This window comes from Fundulus heteroclitus, chromosome 14 (genome assembly GCF_011125445.2).
Source record: "Fundulus heteroclitus isolate FHET01 chromosome 14, MU-UCD_Fhet_4.1, whole genome shotgun sequence".
In the NCBI taxonomy this organism is placed as follows: domain Eukaryota; kingdom Metazoa; phylum Chordata; class Actinopteri; order Cyprinodontiformes; family Fundulidae; genus Fundulus; species Fundulus heteroclitus.
The window spans coordinates 7,411,846-7,433,056 of NC_046374.1; the positions used below are offsets into that span (position 1 = coordinate 7,411,846).

A 21,211-nucleotide genomic window follows, 5' to 3' on the forward strand; every position below is an offset into this window, starting at 1 on the left:
TAAAAAAAAGAAAAGAAAACTTTTTTACTATTTTGCCATGCCCCCAATGGCGTTCCCAGTTTCACTTTTAAGAAAATGGCCAAATAAATTGTGCTGTTTCCATAATAATACGGATGAGGCATTATGAATACTGTATTTTTTTTTAGTAAAAACTTTTTTTTGTTTAAAATTACTATTTATTATTTGTCCCTGGGGCTGAACAATTAATCACATTTGAAATATAATCGCAAAAAAACGCAATTTCCAAATCGCAGAGGTCTGCAATTTTTGGCTATGTAACAATTAATGGATAAAACACATCCTTTAGGTGTCTGTAATATGTTTAAAGTGGGTTTGCATCCACATGGAAGAGGAAAGAATTGCAGCAGTGAGAAAATCTAATTTTATTGTTATTTGTTTTAGAGTTTACACAATCAATACCTTTTAACTAGAAACTCTCAGGAATCGCACTATAGCTTTAGGTACTGGTCAAACCGCTTAATAGACTTGTTTGTTGGTTGCACTGTATGCTCAACAAGGATTGATGTCCACAAGCTGTTCTCTTGAATAATATTCTGCTTAATAAAAAGTTAAATTTCATGTTTTAAATAGTCCTTGTTTACAAACATCTATATTTACAAACCTTTTTTTTTTTTTGCTTGTGGTTAATGCAGAAAAAATTTAAAAATTAAATTGCAATTAAGGATGAAATTCCAGTTATGGTTGAAATATAACGCAATTTGGATTTCTGGCAAAATCGTACAGCCCAAATCAGATGTTATGACCAAACAGTGCCATGACATCGTGAGTACACTGCTGTGGAAAAAATAACCATATTTGCACTGTAACAACCTCATTTTTTTTTTCATCACAGTGGAAAATTGTTCCAGTATCATTGCAAGCAAAGAACACAGCTCAAAACTGTGTTCTAAAAAATGCTAATAACTGAATTTCAAAGTATATGGTGAGTGACAGCAGAGGAGCTACAATGAACGGCTAACCGCTAAGCTAGCCGCTAAGCTAACCGGCTACATAAACACTAGAGGTGTGCATGCGCAGCCAGCAAGTGGAAACTAACGAGGAATGAGCGCGCACACTGGCGTTACGTGAACAAGTCACAATGATTGGCATGTGAGACAACCAATAGATAAGGCGATTCCCCCGGAACTTGAGGGACAGAGGGAAGCGAAAGCAGGACCAAAACTCTGACCAATCATTGCTCTTCAGATGAAAGAGCAGTGATTGGTCAGAGTTTTAAAGGCCTGCAGCTCCCACAGAGATCGATTTTAACCTTTTTTTCTGAATGCACTGACTACTTTCAGGATGGAAGGACGATTTTACCCAGTATAATAAAACGTGTTTCTTAACAAGAACTTTTGTGCATGCAAAAGTTGACCCTAAATTTTTGCAGCTGGCATTTTTTCAGATTTGCATTAGTAGACAGTTTAACAAATCCCATTCCTTTCAAATGACTTTTTACAGATTACGTTCTACACTGCTGGTGGCAGGGCTTCCTCTGAAAGGTGAAGCAAAGACACACTTTTATTGGTTTGCGTGGGTGTTAGCAATAGCATATCTTCATCTTCACTCTATCCTTCAGGGGAATCCTCACACCAGAACTTTAGAGAACACAAATATGTAAAATCCAGTTTGAAACGGATACAATTCATTAAACTGTCTCCATAAAACATTGAAATGATAAACTCTAAAAATAAAATTCTGAAAAACTATAAAACTGCAAAAATGTAGGTTTAACTTCTGCATATTTTTTTTTTTTTTTGCAACAAATGTTTTGCTTCTGTTCTTTGCTTGCAATAATACTGGAACAAATTTCTCTCCATACTTTTATTAATATATTTATTTCCATTTAAATTTTTATATACTTTCACATAATGCCTTTATGCCAGAATCGCTAAAAAAAACTATATTAAATTCCTTGTTTGTGCACACAATCTAGGCAAATAAAGCAGATCCTGATGCTGGAAAAAATGTGAGCACAATAATTCATAAGGAGTATCCTGAACCACTGCAGAATATTTGCATCTGGCCTACTGGAGAACCAAAATGTGACTCCTTTCAGATCTCAAGAGCTGGTAACCATGACTAATTTTGCAACATGACATCACTTTATATCTGTGGACATTTACTCATTGTTTGCCCTGTTACTGCTGTGTTTCGTTCTGATTTGTGATCCCAACAACTGCGTTCTGGTGCTCACTCTAGAAGTGCTAAGTTCTTGCCAACTAATTTATGTATTCAAGTGGGCTTGGATTGGAGCTGTCCTTGGTGCTTAAGAGGTGCTCAACTAGTTTTGCCAGTAAGCATAAATGTATAACCTGGCCAGTCAGATTAATAATGTATTCCACTCCGTTCTGCACATTATCAATTTGGTCTCCTCCCATCAAATCCGTTCGGGGAAAGAAGGGGCATTCAGCAGAACTCTCCGAGCTGATTGGACACAGCAACACTTAGTGCCCACCTACCAATGGCTGGTTTTAACCAATCACGGTAGCAAATGGGAAATCACAAGAAGTTACAGTGGTCAAGGCGCACTTATTTGGATAGTGACACCAATGGATTCTGACAAAACAAGATGTGGGAGCAGCAGCTACGCGTGCGTCCTCCCGCGCTCAGCAGCTTTTGCTTTCCTTACAGTTGGTATGTCCCACCTTAAAACATAATACTGCAACATGATTGGCCAGAATTGTTTTTTTTTTTTTTGTTTGGTTCCCAATGATTGAGGTGGGAGCGGGACAAGATGGAGTCTCGTAAGCTTGTGAATGCACAAATACAGAGAGAATTCAGCTTATAGGCAAGGTTAGAGAATGAGTACAAGTAAATGTTACCAAGCTGTATGACTGAATATAACTAACAAAAGTGACACAAGCTAAACACATGCCATCCTTACTGGTAAACGCTCTTACCTGTACACCATGAGGGTCTTCACAGCTGCCTTTCATGTAACCATGTAAGATGTCTTTTTATATATATATAGATATAATTTTACCGAGTTTATTTGCGGAAATAACACCATTTTGGCAGAGGGAGAAGGGGCAAGTCGAGTATTCCACTGATGGAAAGAGTCAAGTTTGGGATCTCACAAGAAAGACGACACATTTTTGACCGACACACCGACCTTGACAAAGCTATTTATTATGTCATTACCAAATAATTTTTGTATGTTTTCAAACGTTTAAAGTCCTGTCATGAATTAGAGCTGAGTGGGATGATCGAATTAGGAAAAAAAATCTACTACATGAATCGGCTTTTATAGAAACAGCATCAGCATCGTTTTTGAACCACTCTGCATTAATCTGACTCAATCCTTCACATTAACGCTTCAGAGTTTGATGGATAACCGACATGATGGAAAAACCGTGCAGACTACAAATCTGTATGAGGTCTAAAGCTTTGCCATAATTATGTCGCAGAGATAAATTCAGGCTTCAGGGAGTAAAAAAAAAAAAAAATCGTAATTACTGAAACGGTGCAAAAAAATAAAGTAATAGAAAACATACCACGCCTAACTGAGACGTCAAAGCAATTAAAACACTACAAAAAACTGTAAAAATAAGAACTGTCCCAAGTTAAAACAGCAAGAGACGTCAACGACGCCAGTGTGGTTCTTCCCGTGATCATCGAAGGGTTACGCAACGCGCCAAGCCGCAGTGATGGAGAGGATAGAGGGACGAGCATCAGGAGGTGGCGTGCGCCGACGCAGTCGGACAAAATTCCTGAAAAAGAGCAAATGACAAAAATGAACTACCTGCAGCTCTAAAGTAAAGCGCGCTGCTCCATCACTAATATTGATTGTGCTGGCTTCCAAGGCCAGAAACTTTGAACCGGTGCGATGTTTGAAATTTTTCGGCCGAATAATTTATCTTTGACGAATATTGTCCGATTTTTAAAACTAAAGGTCCAGGCAAATGCGTCGACGTGCCTAGAAATCCAACCACCTGGACACACAACTTTTAGAAACTTGATTTACCCACAGGATCAACAGCATGTGGGTTGACTTAAAAGCTGCCTCTACCTTTAGAGGTACATAACGCTATTTAGAGCGGGATATGAAGACGGAACTCTGTCGGATCTATATCTCACCTTCACATGACGGAATATCAATATGAGTAGCGTGCAGGCGGAGGTGGAGGCAGCCTGTCTGCGTAGGGGTCCCTTGCACGTGGAACTGCGTATGCAGGGACCCGGGCAACAGGAGACAGCCGAGAGCGCTCGTAGGCATAGCCGTTACTGGGCGGAGGGGGTAGCGGCGTGTTAGGTGCCCTCCTGATAGGGCTGCGATCTCGGGCGTAGTACGATGAGGGGGGAGGCGGAGGGGGAGGCGGGAGGGGCCGACGCTCGTATGGATCAAGCGGTGAGCTCAAAGGACGACCTCGAACGACAGCTGAGGGCGGGGGCGGAGGAGGTGGGGGAATAGCACGGTGCTGTTCGTAGGGGGGGATGCCGTACGGACGGGCTCTGTACTTCTCATAGTAATCTACCATATTGTATCTCTCCCTTTCACCCTCATAGGGCCGCTCTGGATAAACAGCCCGCCTGGGGGGAGGAGGCGGCAGCGGAGGAGCCGGGTAACCCGGGGGCATGGGGCGAGGCCTCATGTAGCCGGGTGGGGGAGGCTCGGGTCGCTCTCCTGGGTAGTGGGGAGGCCAGTAGCCCCCCCTGTCTGGGGGAGGAGGTGGGTACTCTTCGCCTTCTTCATATCTAGGTCGACTCTTAGAAACCTGAACATGGATGCGTTTGTCTGGGGGGAAAAAATGAGAAGGAATAGAGATTAAAAGGTGCATTTCAGTTGGCAAGACATTTTATTTCCTCTTTCTCTGTGCTTCTGAGGTTCTTTCTCACCTTGAAACTCTGCATTATCGAGTCCCTTCATCGCATCCATGGCCTCGTCATAATTGGGCATGTGCACAAAGGCAAAGTTCTTGACTATAGCGCACTCCGTGACCGTGCCGTACTCTTCAAACAGAGCGCGGAGCTCGTCATCGGAGCCCTTCTCCACGTTGGCGACGTGCAGCTTGACCGGGCCCTGGTTCTTCCCGTGACTGGCCTCGACGTTGATCGGCGTGCCGTGCATTTTGTGCAGGTGGAGGGTCTTGATGGCTTTGGTGGCCGCCTTGCGGTCCTCCATGTGGACGAAGGCGAAGTTTTTAATGATGGCGCACTCGGTGACCTTGCCGTACTCGGCAAACAGCTCCTTGATTTCATCCTCGGTGGCTTCTTGGGGAAGGTTCCCCACAAAAATCTTCACCATTGCTGCAGATCTGATTAAAAAAAACCAACACAGAACAGGAAAGTTAGAAAAACAGAGAAAATGGAACGGTTCTGCACTGCCCCTCAGCTGTGAAACACTTTGTCTCCACAGACTGTGACACGCTTCCACAAAGGCATTAAAACCTTTGCTTTCACCCAATACCTTTCATGATCTCCCTTTAAATGCTTCGTCTTGCCTCTTATTTTCTATACGTTTATTGCACTATACTTTTACTTCTGCATTTAATATCCCCGTTTCTATTATGTTTCTTGTTTTATTAACCGTGGCACCGTAAGATTTCAAATATGCATCCGAGTTTTCAATACTCCTAAAATGTTATAAAGATTAAGTATTTGATTTATCGCTACACACCGGGTTCTACTAATCTAATAGACTTTACGGGTCAAATGTTGTTGGGAGGACAAAATAAAAGATTGAACTTTGTTTTAGTGAAGCTTTGCTCAGTTTGATCATTTAGTCCACTGAGCTATATAATACACTGGAGTGCTGATTTTGCCGAAAAACTGAAGTCACTGGCCGCCATCTTGCTACTCCCTACTCTCACAGAATCCCATAGGATTTGCTTGCAACAACAAGCAGTTTTCTGACTGTGTGAAAATATTTCACAGGTAATTCTACAGTCAGTGGATGTACTAACACTATCAACTACTGGGAAATTAGGTGCTGAAATATTTTACATGTCATTCATATTAAATATATATATATATGTATATATAAGTATGTGTATATGTATATATGTATATATATGTATACACATATGTAAATATATGTTTTTGTATATTGTTATTTATATATTTATAAATGTTAAACATATATATTTAAATGAATAAAATGCAAAATATTTCAGCACATGACTTTCTCAGTACTTGATATTTTTTAGAACATAACATAAAAGTATATGGCATTTGACATTTTAAAAGTCTTAAGCCCCCCCTGAACATGAGAAAATCCTCGTTATTCGATGCTGTAGCGCACATATTCCTAGTTACTGGGGGGAAATAGGGAGTACCAATATGGCGGCTGGTGGCTTCAAAGCGACTCGTTCAAACAGACGGTGATTAGCACTCCAGTGTATTATATAGCTCAGTGATTTAGTCCCGGATGACGCGGATTAGCTCTGCGAGGCTGATGCTAACTTCAACATCCCATTAAGAACTAGAGAGCCTAGCTTGTCTAAAAAAAAAAAAAAAAAAAAAAAATCGGATCGTGTTCTGTCTCCCTCTCTTAATAATCATTTTTCATCAAAGATCAGCCCGTTTTACTGATTACTCGTTTATAGTTGGACATGCAGACTCGTGTTGCATTCAGAAACAATGATTTGTGCCTCGTGTAGCCTTAGCCTAGCTCCGCTTCTATAGCTAACAGTTGGTGTTACAATACAAAGAGACGGCCACCAACCAGACTGCTGAAAACAATTGCTTTGGAAAGCCAAAATACAACATGACCGAGGTACACACGACAATACACGCACACACGTTTTAATTACCTTCGTAAGAAGCGCCCAAAACAGTCTGGCGTTACACTCGAGGTATCCTCCTACCAACTTCCTTCCTGTTCAACTAGGTCCGCTTGTCCCACACAATGTGAAGGGCGCCCCCTACTGGTCTGGAGGAAATTCTCATCTGCAATTTCCGTAAAAGCTACAGTAGCCCAATTTATTAAAAAAACAAAAAAAAAAAAATAAAAAGGGATTAGAGGAGATCACACTTTCAACCTAGAATGTACCAACTTGTAGCTTTCCTCGTCATATTAATTATGGAAATATTACGAGACCATGTTGCTTCTTTTCTTGTCTTATCAACTTTAAATTGCTGCCAAGATTCCTGTGCTGGTCGTCAGTAGATCCATTTTCCTTCAAACATTTTATTGAAAGCTACCATGTCCTAAATTTAGACAAAGTCTGAATAATTATTTTTAAAAGACAGGAAGAAGTGGTGCCCGGTGCTGCTTATCGAATAGGCAGGAATAACCCGTCATCACTTTGCAAAGTCACATCAAAACATAAAACAAGATGGCTTATGATACCAAGCAGAAAATGTTAAGCACCTGATGACTTGGGATTGTTTTGCAGGTACAAGAGCTGGAAACCTTGCAGCTGAGTCGACCATGAACTGCTCTGTATATATTCTGGAGTCAGAAGTCTGACCTCTGCAGCTTGCGTAAACTGGGACACCAACAGGGCGATGATCCCAAACACTGCGGAAAATCTACCTTACAATGGCTAAAGAGAAAACGAGGTCAATCTACTGTATCACTTAGTCCACATGCTGTGGATGAAATCTGAATAAATGATGCACTCAAACCTTGATGAAACGAATGAAAGTTGTCGTTCCTGATTCTCCAAACGTTCTTTCAAGAAGTTTCCCAGGTTTCGCGGCTTGATGGATGTGGAATATGGATAGAAAGCAATGACAGTTTACACAAGGCTGGGTTAATGTATAACAGTTTATTTTTACAGGGTTCATTTCCGATAAGTGCTGAAGGCTACACAATTGTGAAACTGTACAAACTTCCCTATTGTTAAAGGTTTCTCCAGGGCACGCCAGAGCGGTCATGTTACAATGAGGTCATCTAATGAAAGGTTGCTTGAAATAGGAAACTATTCTGCCCAAAAAAACACAGGCGTGGAAAAAAAGTGGACGGTAGTGGGATATTGAATTGTCAGAGCTGCAGCTTGAGTTTATTCTTTGTCCTATTCAACAGCAACTCCACATCAAAACTGACAATTATCTGCTGGTTTGTTTGACTGATAGTAACAAACCGAACCACCCAGTGAATCTTTCCGAACACATTAATTAACTAACTAATTGTTGATTAATTAACTGTACTACATTTAAGCCTGATTTAACAGGAGTGATGTACTACATCACTGCTCATTGCTCGGATGTATGTCCTGTAAGAACATAAAATGTGTAAGGACTTAGATTAAGTTAGAGAGAAAGAAAGAAAGAGGAGAGATCTTTACAAACTCCTCGGCTTTCCCCAATACAAGGAAATCCTGTTTTTGATCCAGGCGTGATAGATAGAGATTAGACTATCTGGGCATGCCAAGGAATTAGAAAGTCGTGTGATTTGTTTGTGGGATCCTCCTTATCCATGTTTGGTTTAGTTCAAACTAAATATATTCTCGCCAGTGGTAATTTTTGGATACCTCCAAGTTCGAGATTTTTATATATATATAAATGAAAAAAAAGCTAAATTTGCTTCCAATGCTTCCAATGTTGCACCAATATGGCAAACTGAACTGTGCGTAGTTATCCTGAGGATGTCATTTGGAAGCAAGAAAAGAAAGTAGATCTGCTTGTAATCCCGCCAGGTTTTTACTGGTTAAAATTATTCACAGACTGAAAATATCTCCAGTCAAAAAAGACACAATGAACCCCCAAACCTCTCCTAACCGTCTTAAATTCACATCAGCGGCGGGTACAAACACTTGTTGTGTTTGGTCTTCTCTACAATTCGTTTGTACTGGCTGGACGTTTCTTAAAGATACGAGCGATACATTTGGTGTTACCTTGGCCCTTGATCCTGTTTCGCTGCGTTTAGGACACAGGGACAGTAAAACCAGCCCTGTTTCTGACAGACTTTATGATCTCCTCGCCTGTGCTGCCCATAAAAAGATTTTCTTGTAATGGATCACAGACAAACTTCCTCCTGAAATATCTTGTCACAAATTTATCATGGAGCTTTTCCATTGGAGAGTTGAACCTGCTCTCTTGATTCTACAACAGGACTGTTAAGCATCAGGACTCCTTATCTCTGCATCTATATTTAACAGCACTGTTATAGAATAACCACAAATCTTATTCTGTTGTTTTTCTTGTGTTGCACCATATTTTCTATTTGATGTGCAGTTCTGTGTTATGCTGAGCCCTGTTCTTACACGTATTGTTTTGAATTTATTAAAAAAAAAAGAAAGAAAAATAAATGGGGGGAGAGATTTACGACTACTGGAACAAACAGAATACCTAATGGTGGATTTTTGGAATAACTCACAGGGTCACGTGGTGCGGGGGGGGGGGGTGACAACAGGCTGCAGAGCAGTTAGGAGGAGCCTTTCCTGTTTTTACAAGCAGAAGCAGCAGAAGCAGCAGTGTTGCTTACTTCTCCCTCTGTGCTTAGAGACGTTCTTTGATCGATTTCTTTTCTGTGGGTGGAGGTGAAAACAATTTCTCGTCTTCACTTTTAAACATTTACCTTTTAGGTAAGACTAAAACATGTGTGACAGTTCCCTTCAGTGCGTATGTTTGTATATTTTGTATGAAACTGAAACTATCTCGAGTCAAGTTGTCTCTAATGGTCCGTCTGTTTGCCTTTTATCTCCTCTGATCTGTTGGCAGATTGGCTCAGGATCTCTTCATGAAGAACGGGTCTGAGACGATGGAGACAGAGGAGGACCTCCTCACTCTGCTCCACATCAAGCTGTACCACCCGCAGCAGAGCTGCAAAGGTCTCTACAGCTTGCTGCCCCTGGGGACCAGGAGCAGACACTCTGCTGATGATCCTCTCAGGCTGGGCCGTGACGCCCAGGCCTGCACCTACTGTCTGGCTGACCCTCGGGTGTCCCGTAAGCAGCTGGCCCTCAGCGCCTACCGTACACCCCAGAGCCCCGAGATCCTCTTCAGCGTCCAGAACCTGAGCCAGAGGGGGCGACTGTCGGTGAACGGCTCGTCGCTGGGCCACCTGGAGAAGATGGACCTTCCGGACAAGGCTCTGATCCGCTTCGGAGAGTACGAGGTGCTCATCGTTCGGGAGTCCGGAGAGGCCAAGGCCAGCTTTGAGGTGGACCTGGAGGTGCTGCCAGTGTCCCCGTCCAGAGAGACATGCACCAGTGAGCCGGGAAGGGCACCTGTCATGGACACAGGCTCGGCCAATCATAACACAGCTGGGCTCAGAGAGGAAAGCCCTCAGGAGACTGATGAGACTGTCATCTATCACTCATGATGAACAGGCTGGACCTGACTAAACGTCAAGGAAATATACATTGCTGTCCCATTTGTTACAGTAAGATTTATTTTAGTAAGAATATCCATATTTTATATGAAATCATGTAATCATTTTATACCTTGACGTTTACTAATAGTGTGATAAAACCAGTCTTAAATGACAGCTTTTGTTATTATAAAAAAAATGTGATGTGAAGTTTACTTCTAAATCCTACACTTAAGCAATAAACTTTCATTCAAGATTTGTACATTTGTAGATTGTACGATTCTTCAGAGCACTGTTGCCTCGCAAATGTGCTCTTTGATGGACTGCTGATCTGTCTAGGGTGTGCCCTGCCTCTTGTCCAGTCACAATCACAATCAACTTTGTCAAGTTTGTTGGTCCAAGCAGGGAATTTAACTTCGGATTCCAGCGCTCGCATTGTACAAGGAAAGAAATAAGTGCAGTATGACTGGTCCTTGCTGAAGAAGCTGACTTTCAGAGTTCTGTGTCCAAACATATTAACAGAAAATGAAGTGGAAGGAAGAAGTATGGTAGGAAACTGTGCACAGGCAACAGGGAGAACCACTTCACAAGGAGCGGACTGAGGCTGGAGTCAGAGCATTAAGAGCCTCCACACAGGAGTGTCAAGCCACTCCTGAACCAGACAAACATCAGAACATCAGAGACATTTTACCTGGAATAAGGAGAGAAAGAACTGGACTGGTCGTTCAGTGGCCCAAAGTCAATTCTACATTTCACTTGGAAATCAAGGCCCCAGAGTCTGGAGGAAGAGAGAGGCTCAGAATCCACGTTGCTTAAAGCCAAGTGAAAGTTCCCCCATTCAGTGATGGTTTGGGGGGCCATGTCATCTGCTGGTTCTGGTCCACTGAGTTTCCTGAAGTCCAGTCACCACAGCCATCTACCAGGACATTTTAGAGCACTTCCTGCATCCTTCTGCTGGCAAGCTTTGTGGAGATGCTGATTTCATTTTCTAGCAGGACTTGGTAACTGTTCACACTGCCACAAGGTACCAACAGGAACACCATGGTTCAGTGACCACGGTGTTCCTGTTTTTGATTGGCCAGCAAATTCACCTGAGCTGAACCCCACATAGTCCATGGAGTGTTGTCAAGAGGAAGATAAGTCACCAGACCAAACAAGCCATGTAACCTGAAGGCTGCTGTCACTCCGGGCTTCCTGAACACCTCAGCAGAACCACAGGCTGACCGCCTCCATGTCACGTTGCATGGATGCAGGACTTCATGCAGGAGTGCATAGAAATCGACACACTATTCAGAAACATGGCATTTCTGTAAAATGTCCTTTTGTTGTTGAACTGATGGAATATTCACATTTTCTGACAATTTAAATGTTGAGTTTTCGTTGTCTGTAAGCCAATATCATGCCAATTACAAGAAATACAGGCTGAAAATGTCCCTCTACATGTAACGTATCTGTTTGACCCTCTGAAATGAATGATAAACCATTTAACTTTTTTTCTACTTTTAGATCTGTTCTGTTGAGTTTAACATTAATCTACATTTCTGTACAGTTCAAACGACATTTTAAAGATCTTGCACAGCCAGCATTTTATTTTACTCTGTAATGAAAATTAATACTACAGCCGCTTGAGACCAGAGAAACTTTAAGCATTTTAGGTAGCTGAGAAAAAGCCACACCACCCCCTACAGGCCTTTACTGGTAACCGCACATCAACATTTAAACAAATCAATTTCTATAGCTAAAGGTATAAGTAGTAGATCAACTAAAGATCATCTATTAACAATGGTAAAAAGGCACTGTTAATTCCTTTGTAACTAAAATAAGCAAATCACTTAACATTAAATATTAGACTTTGCCCATTTACTTTTTACATGCTCAATATTAAAATTAATAACACTGATTATTTGCTTTAAAAAATGGCTAGTTAGGGTTATGTGGAAAAAAACATTAAATTGTGATTTATTTCGGCCATAATTGAGAAATTTAATTTAGACTTTTCTCTGCATTAGCCACAAACAACACAAATGGCCTGTAGATAAAGATGTTTGTAAACAAGGACTATTCAAAACAAGAAAATTTACCATTTTTATTAATCAGAATATTATTATTCGTGAGCTGTAAGTCAATCCTTGTTGAACATAAAGTGCAACCAGCAAACACAAGTCTATGTATCTAACAGTTTGGCCAGTACCTAATGCTATGGTCAGATTCCTGAATGCTTCTGGTGAAAAAAAAAGTATCAACTCCAAAACAAGTAATAATGACATTATCTCACTGCTGTAGATTCCATGTGGAGGCTAACCCACTTTAAACCCATTAGAGGCACGCATCTTATTCATGAACTTGTTACATAGCCAAAAATTGCAGATTTCTGCAATTTGGAAATTGTGTTTTTTTTTTTTGTTTGGTTTTTTTAATTGCAATTCAGTTTTCAATGCGATTAATTGTCCAGCCCCAGGGTTAATATTTCAAAACCCTGCCCTACTATTTTTCAAAGCAAAATAAATTTAAACATTTTTATTCAATTGTGATGTTTTATGTGAATAACCAAGAAGTCCAACTATGGTTTTCCCAAAACACGGCATGAAATATAAATCAGACAGACGCCACTCTATGGATAAGAACACTTTAATATCCTTGACAAGAATAACAAAAAAAACAAATCATTGCACATTTCTGGAAACTTCATAAATATTAAACTAAATACCACTTCTGGAAATTCATCAACAGGCTAACAAAATGGGCAATCTTTCCAAATGACGGGTCTGCAACCTCAGACCTGGAGAGCCCCTGTCCTGCAACCTTTGAACCCGTCCCTGCTCCACCACGCCTGAATTACCTGCTGGCACGTCGGCAACCTTTGCAAAAGCCTGCTCCTTAAAGCTGTAGCTGGTAAACCTGTTCAGACACATTTTGTTATGCTGGGTGACAATAGTCAATACATTATGTATTAAAAAAAAAAAGACTTAATTACTGGCTTGATTCAGGTGTGCTGGAGCAGTGAACCGTCTGACAGTTGAATGACAACGGCATTCAAGGACTGGCGCTGCAGACCTTATTCAAGTCTGGCCAAATGGAAGAAAAGACGAAGCACCGACAAATATAAAGGCCCTAAAACAGGGCTGGGTGTCCTATGACTTTTGTGTTTCCTGGTCCAACACAGTAAATAATCAGCAGGACTGTGGAGACCCGGACTGCATGCCGAGGAGCTCATTTAACTCAGGTGTGATGGACCGGGGACACCAAAAGTTGCAGGACTCTGGCCCTGGAGACCTGGAGTTTGACACACCTACCCTAACAGAATCAGATTTTCACATTATTTTTCCTCTATCCTACCCTGAACACTGACGGTCATATTTTATTTACTGAAAAGATTTTACAACTTTACAGATGAATGACAAAAACAATCAGATCTATTGGGTGTTTGTAAAAGATCGGCTCCAATAACTAAACTAAAATAGTTTAGCATGGAGAACAACAGCGTTGTAAACCATGCTCTGTAAAACAATTTCCCATCAGTGGTGACCTGAGCTGTCTACTAAGTCACGCAGCTATAGATCATCATGGACCGCATTTAAACACGTTGCAAATGGTGCATTTAGAGACCATGGGGCTTTTCTTCTGAGGACAATCCTGTTGGAACCATCCTCCAAGCTGACGGCTGAGGAGCTGGATGCGGTTACATGTTGCCTACAGCTGCTGACCACACCGCTGCCTGCTGCAGGGGCACTTCAGAGGGAGCTGACACACCTACCAGGCCTGAATGAGCCCAAGTGGAGCCAGGCCAGCTGTGTGGGATGGCCTTATCCATAGTCAGCTTGATTATCACATTTCTGACTTTTCAAGATCTAACTGGAGCTGAGGACTAGGTCAGTGCTATACATGCAAGTATTTGGATTCTACCACAATGTTTCCTTCAGTGAGAATCAGATTTTAGATGAAACGGTGCAACTAGTTGTTTTATTTGCCTTCAACTCCCCTAGGAGCGCCTCAAACACGTATTTTGGGATTTCCTCTGTACAGGTGGATGTATTTTTCCATATAGAGAAAACGAGATGGACATATTTGCATTTGAAAGTCAGGGCAGGTCAAGAGACATGACTGCAACGTATGACGGGGAGAGACGTGCTCATTCACGGTTTAGTAAACCTGAAACCATTCGTGCGGTCGCCATGTCTTTAAACGTGAGGCCGCAGGTAAAGACGTTGGTGGCGATTTTCATAAGGTACAAAAACCAGTCAATGCCTGATGCCCTATACTGACAAACAGCATGGAGCGCCCTGTTGTGGTGTGGAACAAGACTTCATCTATACCCCCGTTTCTTTTGTCACCCATCTGTTAAGTCTTACATAGAGGGTAGAAAGCATCTAAAACTGTATAGCTTCATAATTAAGAGAAATGTTCCATTCCTTGAAACGGATAGCCTACCTACAAAAGCAGTAAAAATACAAACAGGTGTTTTCTTACTGGTATTCCCTTGACTTACCTGCTGACTGAAGATCTCCAGCCGACTTGGGGTGTTCTTCGCCCCAGGTCAAGAGAAAGGCTTTGGCTTAGAAACCTTTGAGCACAGTGGAAATGCAACGTTTCTAAGTTGACTTTATTTAAGCCGCTTTACTGAGTGGGAAGGGTCAGGTGGCACGGTGATGAGAGATAAAAACTATGGTGTCACAAGATCCGACAAAGGACGTTCTTTAATCAACGAAACGCTCTTACAAGGTTGTGTTTCAACCTCCATTAAAGGAACAGAAGATTTTAAAACAGTAAATAATTACAGACGGTTACAGAGAGGGGGGGGGGGGGGGTGTTGCGCAGTGAGCATCGTGATCACATTAGCTAATGAGAAATATGGTTTATCTACAATAAAAACAGACTTTTCAAACGCACAGTATTCATTGCGCAGTTAAAATGACCAGTGCTACCAGCTCATACACTTGATTCAACTACGTTTCACAGCAACGCCACAGAGGTTTAGATTTTGATGAAAAACATTCACACGATTTATCCAACCTTCATGAGATTGGAGTGGAAACCAAATCGCCTTTGAAGGAATGCTGAGGTTATTTTGCTTTCTAAAAAAAGGTCAAACACACAATATTACGCTTTTAAAAAAAAAAAAACGGAACTGTTTAAATAAAAGACGCCTCATTCAGACGTTTTGCTAGTAAAATCTCTACAGTACAATTCAACACTAAAACAGAAGGAAGAAAAAAAATGGTCCTGAACACTACAACCAAACAAACAGCCATTGACGTAAAGAAATTCCTTCTGAATCCCGCAGACGAACGCGCAACGCGCTCAGCCGCAGACAGGAAGAGGAAAACGTCACGTGAATCAGGAAGCAGCGACGCAGGCGGACAACGGTCCTGGAAAAAGAGCAAATGAAACAAATAAACGACTTGCCTCCGGGGGTGAACAGCACGTTGGTCCATTACTTTTGTTACCCTAAGTCCCGTATGAAGGCCTCCGGACAGGACATTTATTCTCTGCCGCATCAAGTCATACTTTACACATCTCACTGATGCCGTCATTTTCACTCATGCACTGACTGGTGTTACGAAACTGCAGGTTTCACCTCAACAAATCTAAAGCTGCCTCTGCCTCTAACGGGACGAATTGGAGAACGAGATACATTATTCCTTCTTTTTTTTTTTTTTTTTTTGCCCATCCGTCCTAATCTCACCTTCGAAATGCTGACGTCTGGCTTAGTAAGCGTAGCGTGCAGGCGGTGGCGGAGGCAGCCGGTCTGCGTAGGGGTCCCTCGCACGTGGAACTGCATACGGAGAGCGCTCGTAGGCATAGCCGTTACTGGGCGGAGGGGGTAGCGGCGTGTTAGGTGCCCTCCTGATAGGGCTGCGATCTCGGGCGTAGTACGATGAGGGGGGAGGCGGAGGGGGAGGCGGGAGGGGCCGACGCTCGTATGGATCAAGCGGGGAGGTCATAAGGCGGTCTCGAACGACAGCTGAGGGCGGGGGCGGAGGAGGTGGGGGAATAGCACGGTGCTGTTCGTAGGGGGGGATGCCGTACGGACGGGCTCTGTACTTCTCATAGTAATCTACCATATTGTATCTCTCCCTTTCACCCTCATAGGGCCGCTCTGGATAAACAGCCCGCCTGGGGGGAGGAGGCGGCAGCGGAGGAGCCGGGTAACCCGGGGGCATGGGGCGAGGCCTCATGTAGCCGGGTGGGGGAGGCTCGGGTCGCTCTCCTGGGTAGTGGGGAGGCCAGTAGCCCCCCCTGTCTGGGGGAGGAGGTGGGTACTCTTCGCCTTCTTCATATCTAGGTCGACTCTTAGAAACTTGAACATGGATGCGTTTGTCTGGGGAAAAGAGAAATATCACAGGTTACGTTTTAGTGTACGAGTTCATCGATGCATGTCCCATATTATGCTCCCACCTTGAAACTCTGAGTTATCGAGTCCGTTCATCGCATCCATGGCCTCGTCATAATTGGGCATGTGCACAAAGGCAAAGTTCTTGACTATCGCGCACTCCGTGACCGTGCCGTACTCTTCAAACAGAGCGCGGAGCTCGTCATCGGAGCCCTTCTCCACGTTGGCGACGTGCAGCTTGACCGGGCCCTGGTTCTTCCCGTGACTGGCCTCGACGTTGATCGGCGTGCCGTGCATTTTGTGCAGGTGAAGGGTCTTGATGGCTTTGGTGGCCGCCTTGCGGTCCTCCATGTGGACGAAGGCGAAGTTTTTAATGATGGCGCACTCGGTGACCTTGCCGTACTCGGCAAACAGCTCCTTGATTTCATCCTCGGTGGCTTCCCGGGGAAGGTTCCCCACAAAAATCTTCACCATTGCTGAGGATCTTTTTCAACTGACAAAGACAAAAAGATAACATCGAGAACCAAGTTAATAACAATAATAGTCATATCAATAATCTTTGTTTATCATTGCAACATGCATTCCAATGAAATGTGTCCTGCATTCAAACCAGGGTGCTTGCGGCTGCTCTGACTCAAGCGGCCTGCTCCAACCACTAGAATGTGATGGAAACGGGTTCAATAAAACAAATAACGCACAATAAATGACATAAACGCAACAAATATGTTATTTTAAATTCTAAACGCAACCCCATGGGGCGCAATTTCTAGGGCTATCAACTGGGACAGGGACTGCAGCTTCAGGTCGTCGCGAGACAATATCAACTAGCTCGAGCTATTAGCTCGCTTTCAACTACAATGAACCGACATGTCGGAGGAGCCGAGCGCACCCGCTGAGCACCGTAGCTCAACGCAAAATGCAATTCTAACAAAAATAAGACGGAAATAAAACCATAAACTATTGATAAAATCCATAGACACTCCACTTACATTTCAGAGACGAGCTGCACAGAAATGGAGCAGATTTCTGGAGAATTCTACCAACCGACTTCCGGATAACTACGTCACCAGGACTACGCTCAAAATATGGCACCACACTGCCACCTAGAGTGCGGGATGCGGAAGCATGTGCTGAAGTGAAAGGGTTCTTCTTCTTCGTCTAGAGTTTATTGACGGTTGACAAACAACTATTTCCTACGGTTATACATAACATGTTTTATCATTTCAAATTCCCCACATACATTGCAACTTCCTGGTTCATGTTTTCCCATTAACTGTAACGTTGAATTAAGTCCTGTTTGTCCCAACCATAGTCTTATTATCCTTTCTTATATTCTGTTCCTCCCAATTTTCCCTCAAACTTCCCCTACCTTTCTTTGTATTCTGTAAAGCCATCTTCCTTTTAATAATACTTTTAACCTCTGATTTACTCATGTCGATTCTTATATCACTCTCACTTTTGTTTATCGACTCTTTTGCATTCTTATCAGCCATTTCATTACCTTTCACTCCTATATGTGCAGGAACCCAAAGAAACACTACTGTTAACCCCATCATCTGAATATTATATAATATTTGCTGAATTTCTAATAAGATATCTGGACAGCTTTCTGAATGATTTCTTTGTAAACTGATCAATGATGAACTTGAATCTGAACATATGACAGCTCTTAATGGTCTCACTTCCTCAATCCATTCTAAAGCAACTAACAATACAATCATTTCTGCCGTATAAACAGATAATCCTTCATTTAATTTCCTCCCTATATGCAGTTTAAACTCTGGAATTATTACACCTACTCAGGTTTGTCCTAATTGACATTTTGATGCATCCGTATAAATGTTTACATAATTCTGTTCTGTATATTCCTCCACTACTATAGAATTACATACATACATTTTATCTCTATTTTTCTTTTCCAATATTGTTAAATCTACTATTATTTGAGGTAAAATCCATGGTGGTGTTATTGATAATGGTACTGTTGGACTAATGTTTAAAGGATTTAACCCTAATTCGGTTGCTTTCTGAAATTTTTTCTAACCAAATGACTTATTATCAACTCTTTCTTTCTCACTGCAGGAATGTAAAGTTACCTGTGTAGGATGGCTTTGATTGTGTCCTTGCAAATTAACCCAGTAATTTAACGGCATTTCATCCACCTCCACCTGTAAAGCTGATGTTGAAGTTGTCCTTATTGCTCCAGTTATCAAACGCAATGTTGTATGTGTCATGGTTTTCAGGTGACGAGCCCACATGCAGATACGATCGGGAGGCAAAGCACAGTTTAAGATGTTTATTTTAAGAAACAGGCAGATCTAAGGACGGGACTACGGGTGAGTCGGCTGGGTCAGAACGTCAAGGCTGGCGAGTCTGTAAGAAAGAGGAAGTCAGAAACTCTGAAAGTTGAACCAGGGGAATTGCTAGAAGTGCGCTGCTTACCATTTAGCCGGGCGGACCTAACCGGGAAGAAGTAGCGTCGGGAATACTCTATGTTTCTACTCAGCTGGAGTTAGGCGGCTGGTGGCTGAGGGCGGCTGATGTAACTGGCGAGGGATCCTGAGCGAACCTCGTCGGCAACGGTTGACAGATGGATTGACCAGAGTGAATGCAGAACCAGCAGGAACCGGGAGAGGGGAACTCAGGCCTCGCTGGGTAACATCCAGGAAGTATGAGGGGAGCGCCAGAGCAAAATCTGAGCAGGCGGTTCTGCTGGTCTGTTTCTTCGGAACGAGACGTCAAGACGGGTGAGTGCATCCAAGCACAAAAATCTGAGGCAAACAGAGATCCAAAAATTAGTCAAAAAACGAAGAGCAAAAACTCACAAGCTGGTGTCCGAGCGTAGGGACAGAGGCCACGTCGTACCACGACTGGTTAAGGCTCTGGCGTCTTCCATCTGTCAGCGCTCTGCTTAAGAAGCCAGAGGAAGCCGCCTGCAACGAGCTGCAGGTGTGGGCCACGCCTCCTCAGCCAACCAGACACACCTGTGGAATAGAGTTAGAGTAGAGCAGCACAGAGAATCCTGACACTACCCCCCCCCTCAACGGCCGCCTCCTGGCGGCCCAGACGAAGAGGTGCTGGGCTGAGTAGCCCAAAAATCTGAAATCAAGTCCTTATTCAAGATAGTAGCTGCGGAAACCCACGAGCGCTCCTCAGAGCTACAACCCTCCCAGTCGACGAGGTATTGGTGACCCCTACCTCGCCGACGGGCATCCACAACCCTGAGAACCCGAGGGTTCTGACTGTCCTGGGAGGGTGGAGGGGGTCCGGAAGGAGGGCACAAGTTGCTGTCCAAAACGGGCTTGATCTGGGACACATGAAAAGTAGGGTGTACTCGGGAGTGAGGGGGCAAACGTAAACGGACGGTGCTCGGGTTAATCACTGTCTCTATCTCATAGGGACCAGTGAACCGGGGAGCAAGCTTCTTAGCGGATGGATTGGACAAAACGTCTCTGGAAGATAACCAAACCTTCTGACCGGGGCGATACTGAGGAGCTGGTCGGCGGTGCTGGTCGGCAAACCTCTTGCTCCGCTCTGCGGTGCGAGTGAGGGCAGTGATGGTTGATCTCCAGATGTCCTGGCAGCGAGCAATGTAGTCGTTTACGGAGGTGAAGGGAATCCTGAGTTCCTCTGTGGGTAGAAGTGGAGGCTGATATCCCAAAGCAACCTCAAAAGGTGAACGTCCAGTAGCTGAGGTGATGTGTGAATTAAGGGCATACTCCACCCAGGGCAAAAACTTGTTCCAGTCGGAGGGTGAAGATGACGTCAGGCAGCGGAGAGTAGTCTCTAGTTGCTGGTTCATGCGTTCAGTTTGGCCATTAGTCTGAGGATGATATCCAGAGGTGAGTGTATAACGGGCACCCAGAGCAGAGCAAAAGTGCCGCCAGACCTGGGAGATAAACTGAGGACCCCGGTCAGAGAGGATATCAACAGGGATACCGTGAAGTCTGAACACATGTCTGATAAGAAGCTGAGCTGTCTGGAGAGCGTTGGGTAATTTGCGGATGGGAATAAGATGACAGGACTTAGAAAACCGATCAACTACCGTCAAGATAGTTGACATACCTTGGGACAAGGGGAGACCGGTAACGAAATCAATCGCTATGTGGGACCATGGACGTCTGGGGATGGGTAGAGGATTTAACAAACCGGAAGGTGGCTGCGTAGAAGACTTATTCTGGGCGCAAACGGGGCAGGCGAGAACATATTCTCGAACATCCTTAGTCCATGAAGGCCACCAGAACCGCCGGGAGACCTGGGACTGGGTTCTAAAAATGCCCGGATGGGCGGAAAACTTCGTGTCATGACTCCAACGTAGAACCTCAGGACGAACAGACTGGGGAACGTACTTAAGCCCAGGTGGCCCTGTACCTGGGTCCGGGTCTAAGAGTTGGGCCTGTCTGATTCTGTCCTCCAGATCCCAATGCAGCGCTCCAACCGTACAGGTGGGAGGAAGAATCGGTTCCGGCTCCCTCTCTTGTTCAGAAGATGTAAACAGACGGGACAGTGCATCAGGCTTGACATTTCTGGAGCCGGGTCTGTAGGTGATGGTGAGGTTGAATCGAGAGAAAAACAAAGACCAACGGGCCTGTCTAGAGTTGAGTCGACGGGCTGACTGCAGATAGGAGAGGTTCTTGTGATCTGTCCATATTATGATGGGCTGCTCGGATCCCTCTAAC

The 21,211-nt window shown here is 43.5% G+C and overlaps 3 protein-coding genes across 3 annotated transcripts; 1 reads left to right on the top strand and 2 right to left on the bottom strand.

The window, feature by feature from the left end:
- Positions 1-3,095: 3,095 nt before the first annotated feature.
- Positions 3,096-6,896, bottom strand: LOC105925540 (RNA-binding protein 4B). The gene is made up of 4 exons (XM_036146204.1): positions 6,756-6,896; positions 4,840-5,258; positions 4,081-4,738; positions 3,096-3,713 (listed from the first exon to the last, which is right to left on the bottom strand). Exons 2-3 carry the CDS (start codon positions 5,246-5,248, stop codon positions 4,098-4,100), a joined length of 1,050 nt encoding a protein of 349 aa, XP_036002097.1. The 5' UTR covers positions 5,249-5,258; positions 6,756-6,896; the 3' UTR covers positions 3,096-3,713; positions 4,081-4,097.
- Positions 6,897-9,337: 2,441 nt separating this feature from the next.
- tifa (TRAF interacting protein with forkhead associated domain) lies at positions 9,338-11,694 on the top strand. The gene is made up of 2 exons (XM_012861444.3): positions 9,338-9,473; positions 9,610-11,694. Exon 2 carries the CDS (start codon positions 9,629-9,631, stop codon positions 10,211-10,213), a length of 585 nt encoding a protein of 194 aa, XP_012716898.2. The 5' UTR covers positions 9,338-9,473; positions 9,610-9,628; the 3' UTR covers positions 10,214-11,694.
- Positions 11,695-12,813: 1,119 nt separating this feature from the next.
- LOC105925541 (RNA-binding protein 4B-like) lies at positions 12,814-17,628 on the bottom strand. The gene is made up of 4 exons (XM_036146205.1): positions 17,522-17,628; positions 16,598-17,025; positions 15,885-16,520; positions 12,814-15,567 (listed from the first exon to the last, which is right to left on the bottom strand). The coding sequence occupies exons 2-3, from the start codon at positions 17,004-17,006 to the stop codon at positions 15,907-15,909; spliced, it is 1,023 nt and encodes a 340-aa protein (XP_036002098.1). The 5' UTR covers positions 17,007-17,025; positions 17,522-17,628; the 3' UTR covers positions 12,814-15,567; positions 15,885-15,906.
- Positions 17,629-21,211: the final 3,583 nt, after the last annotated feature.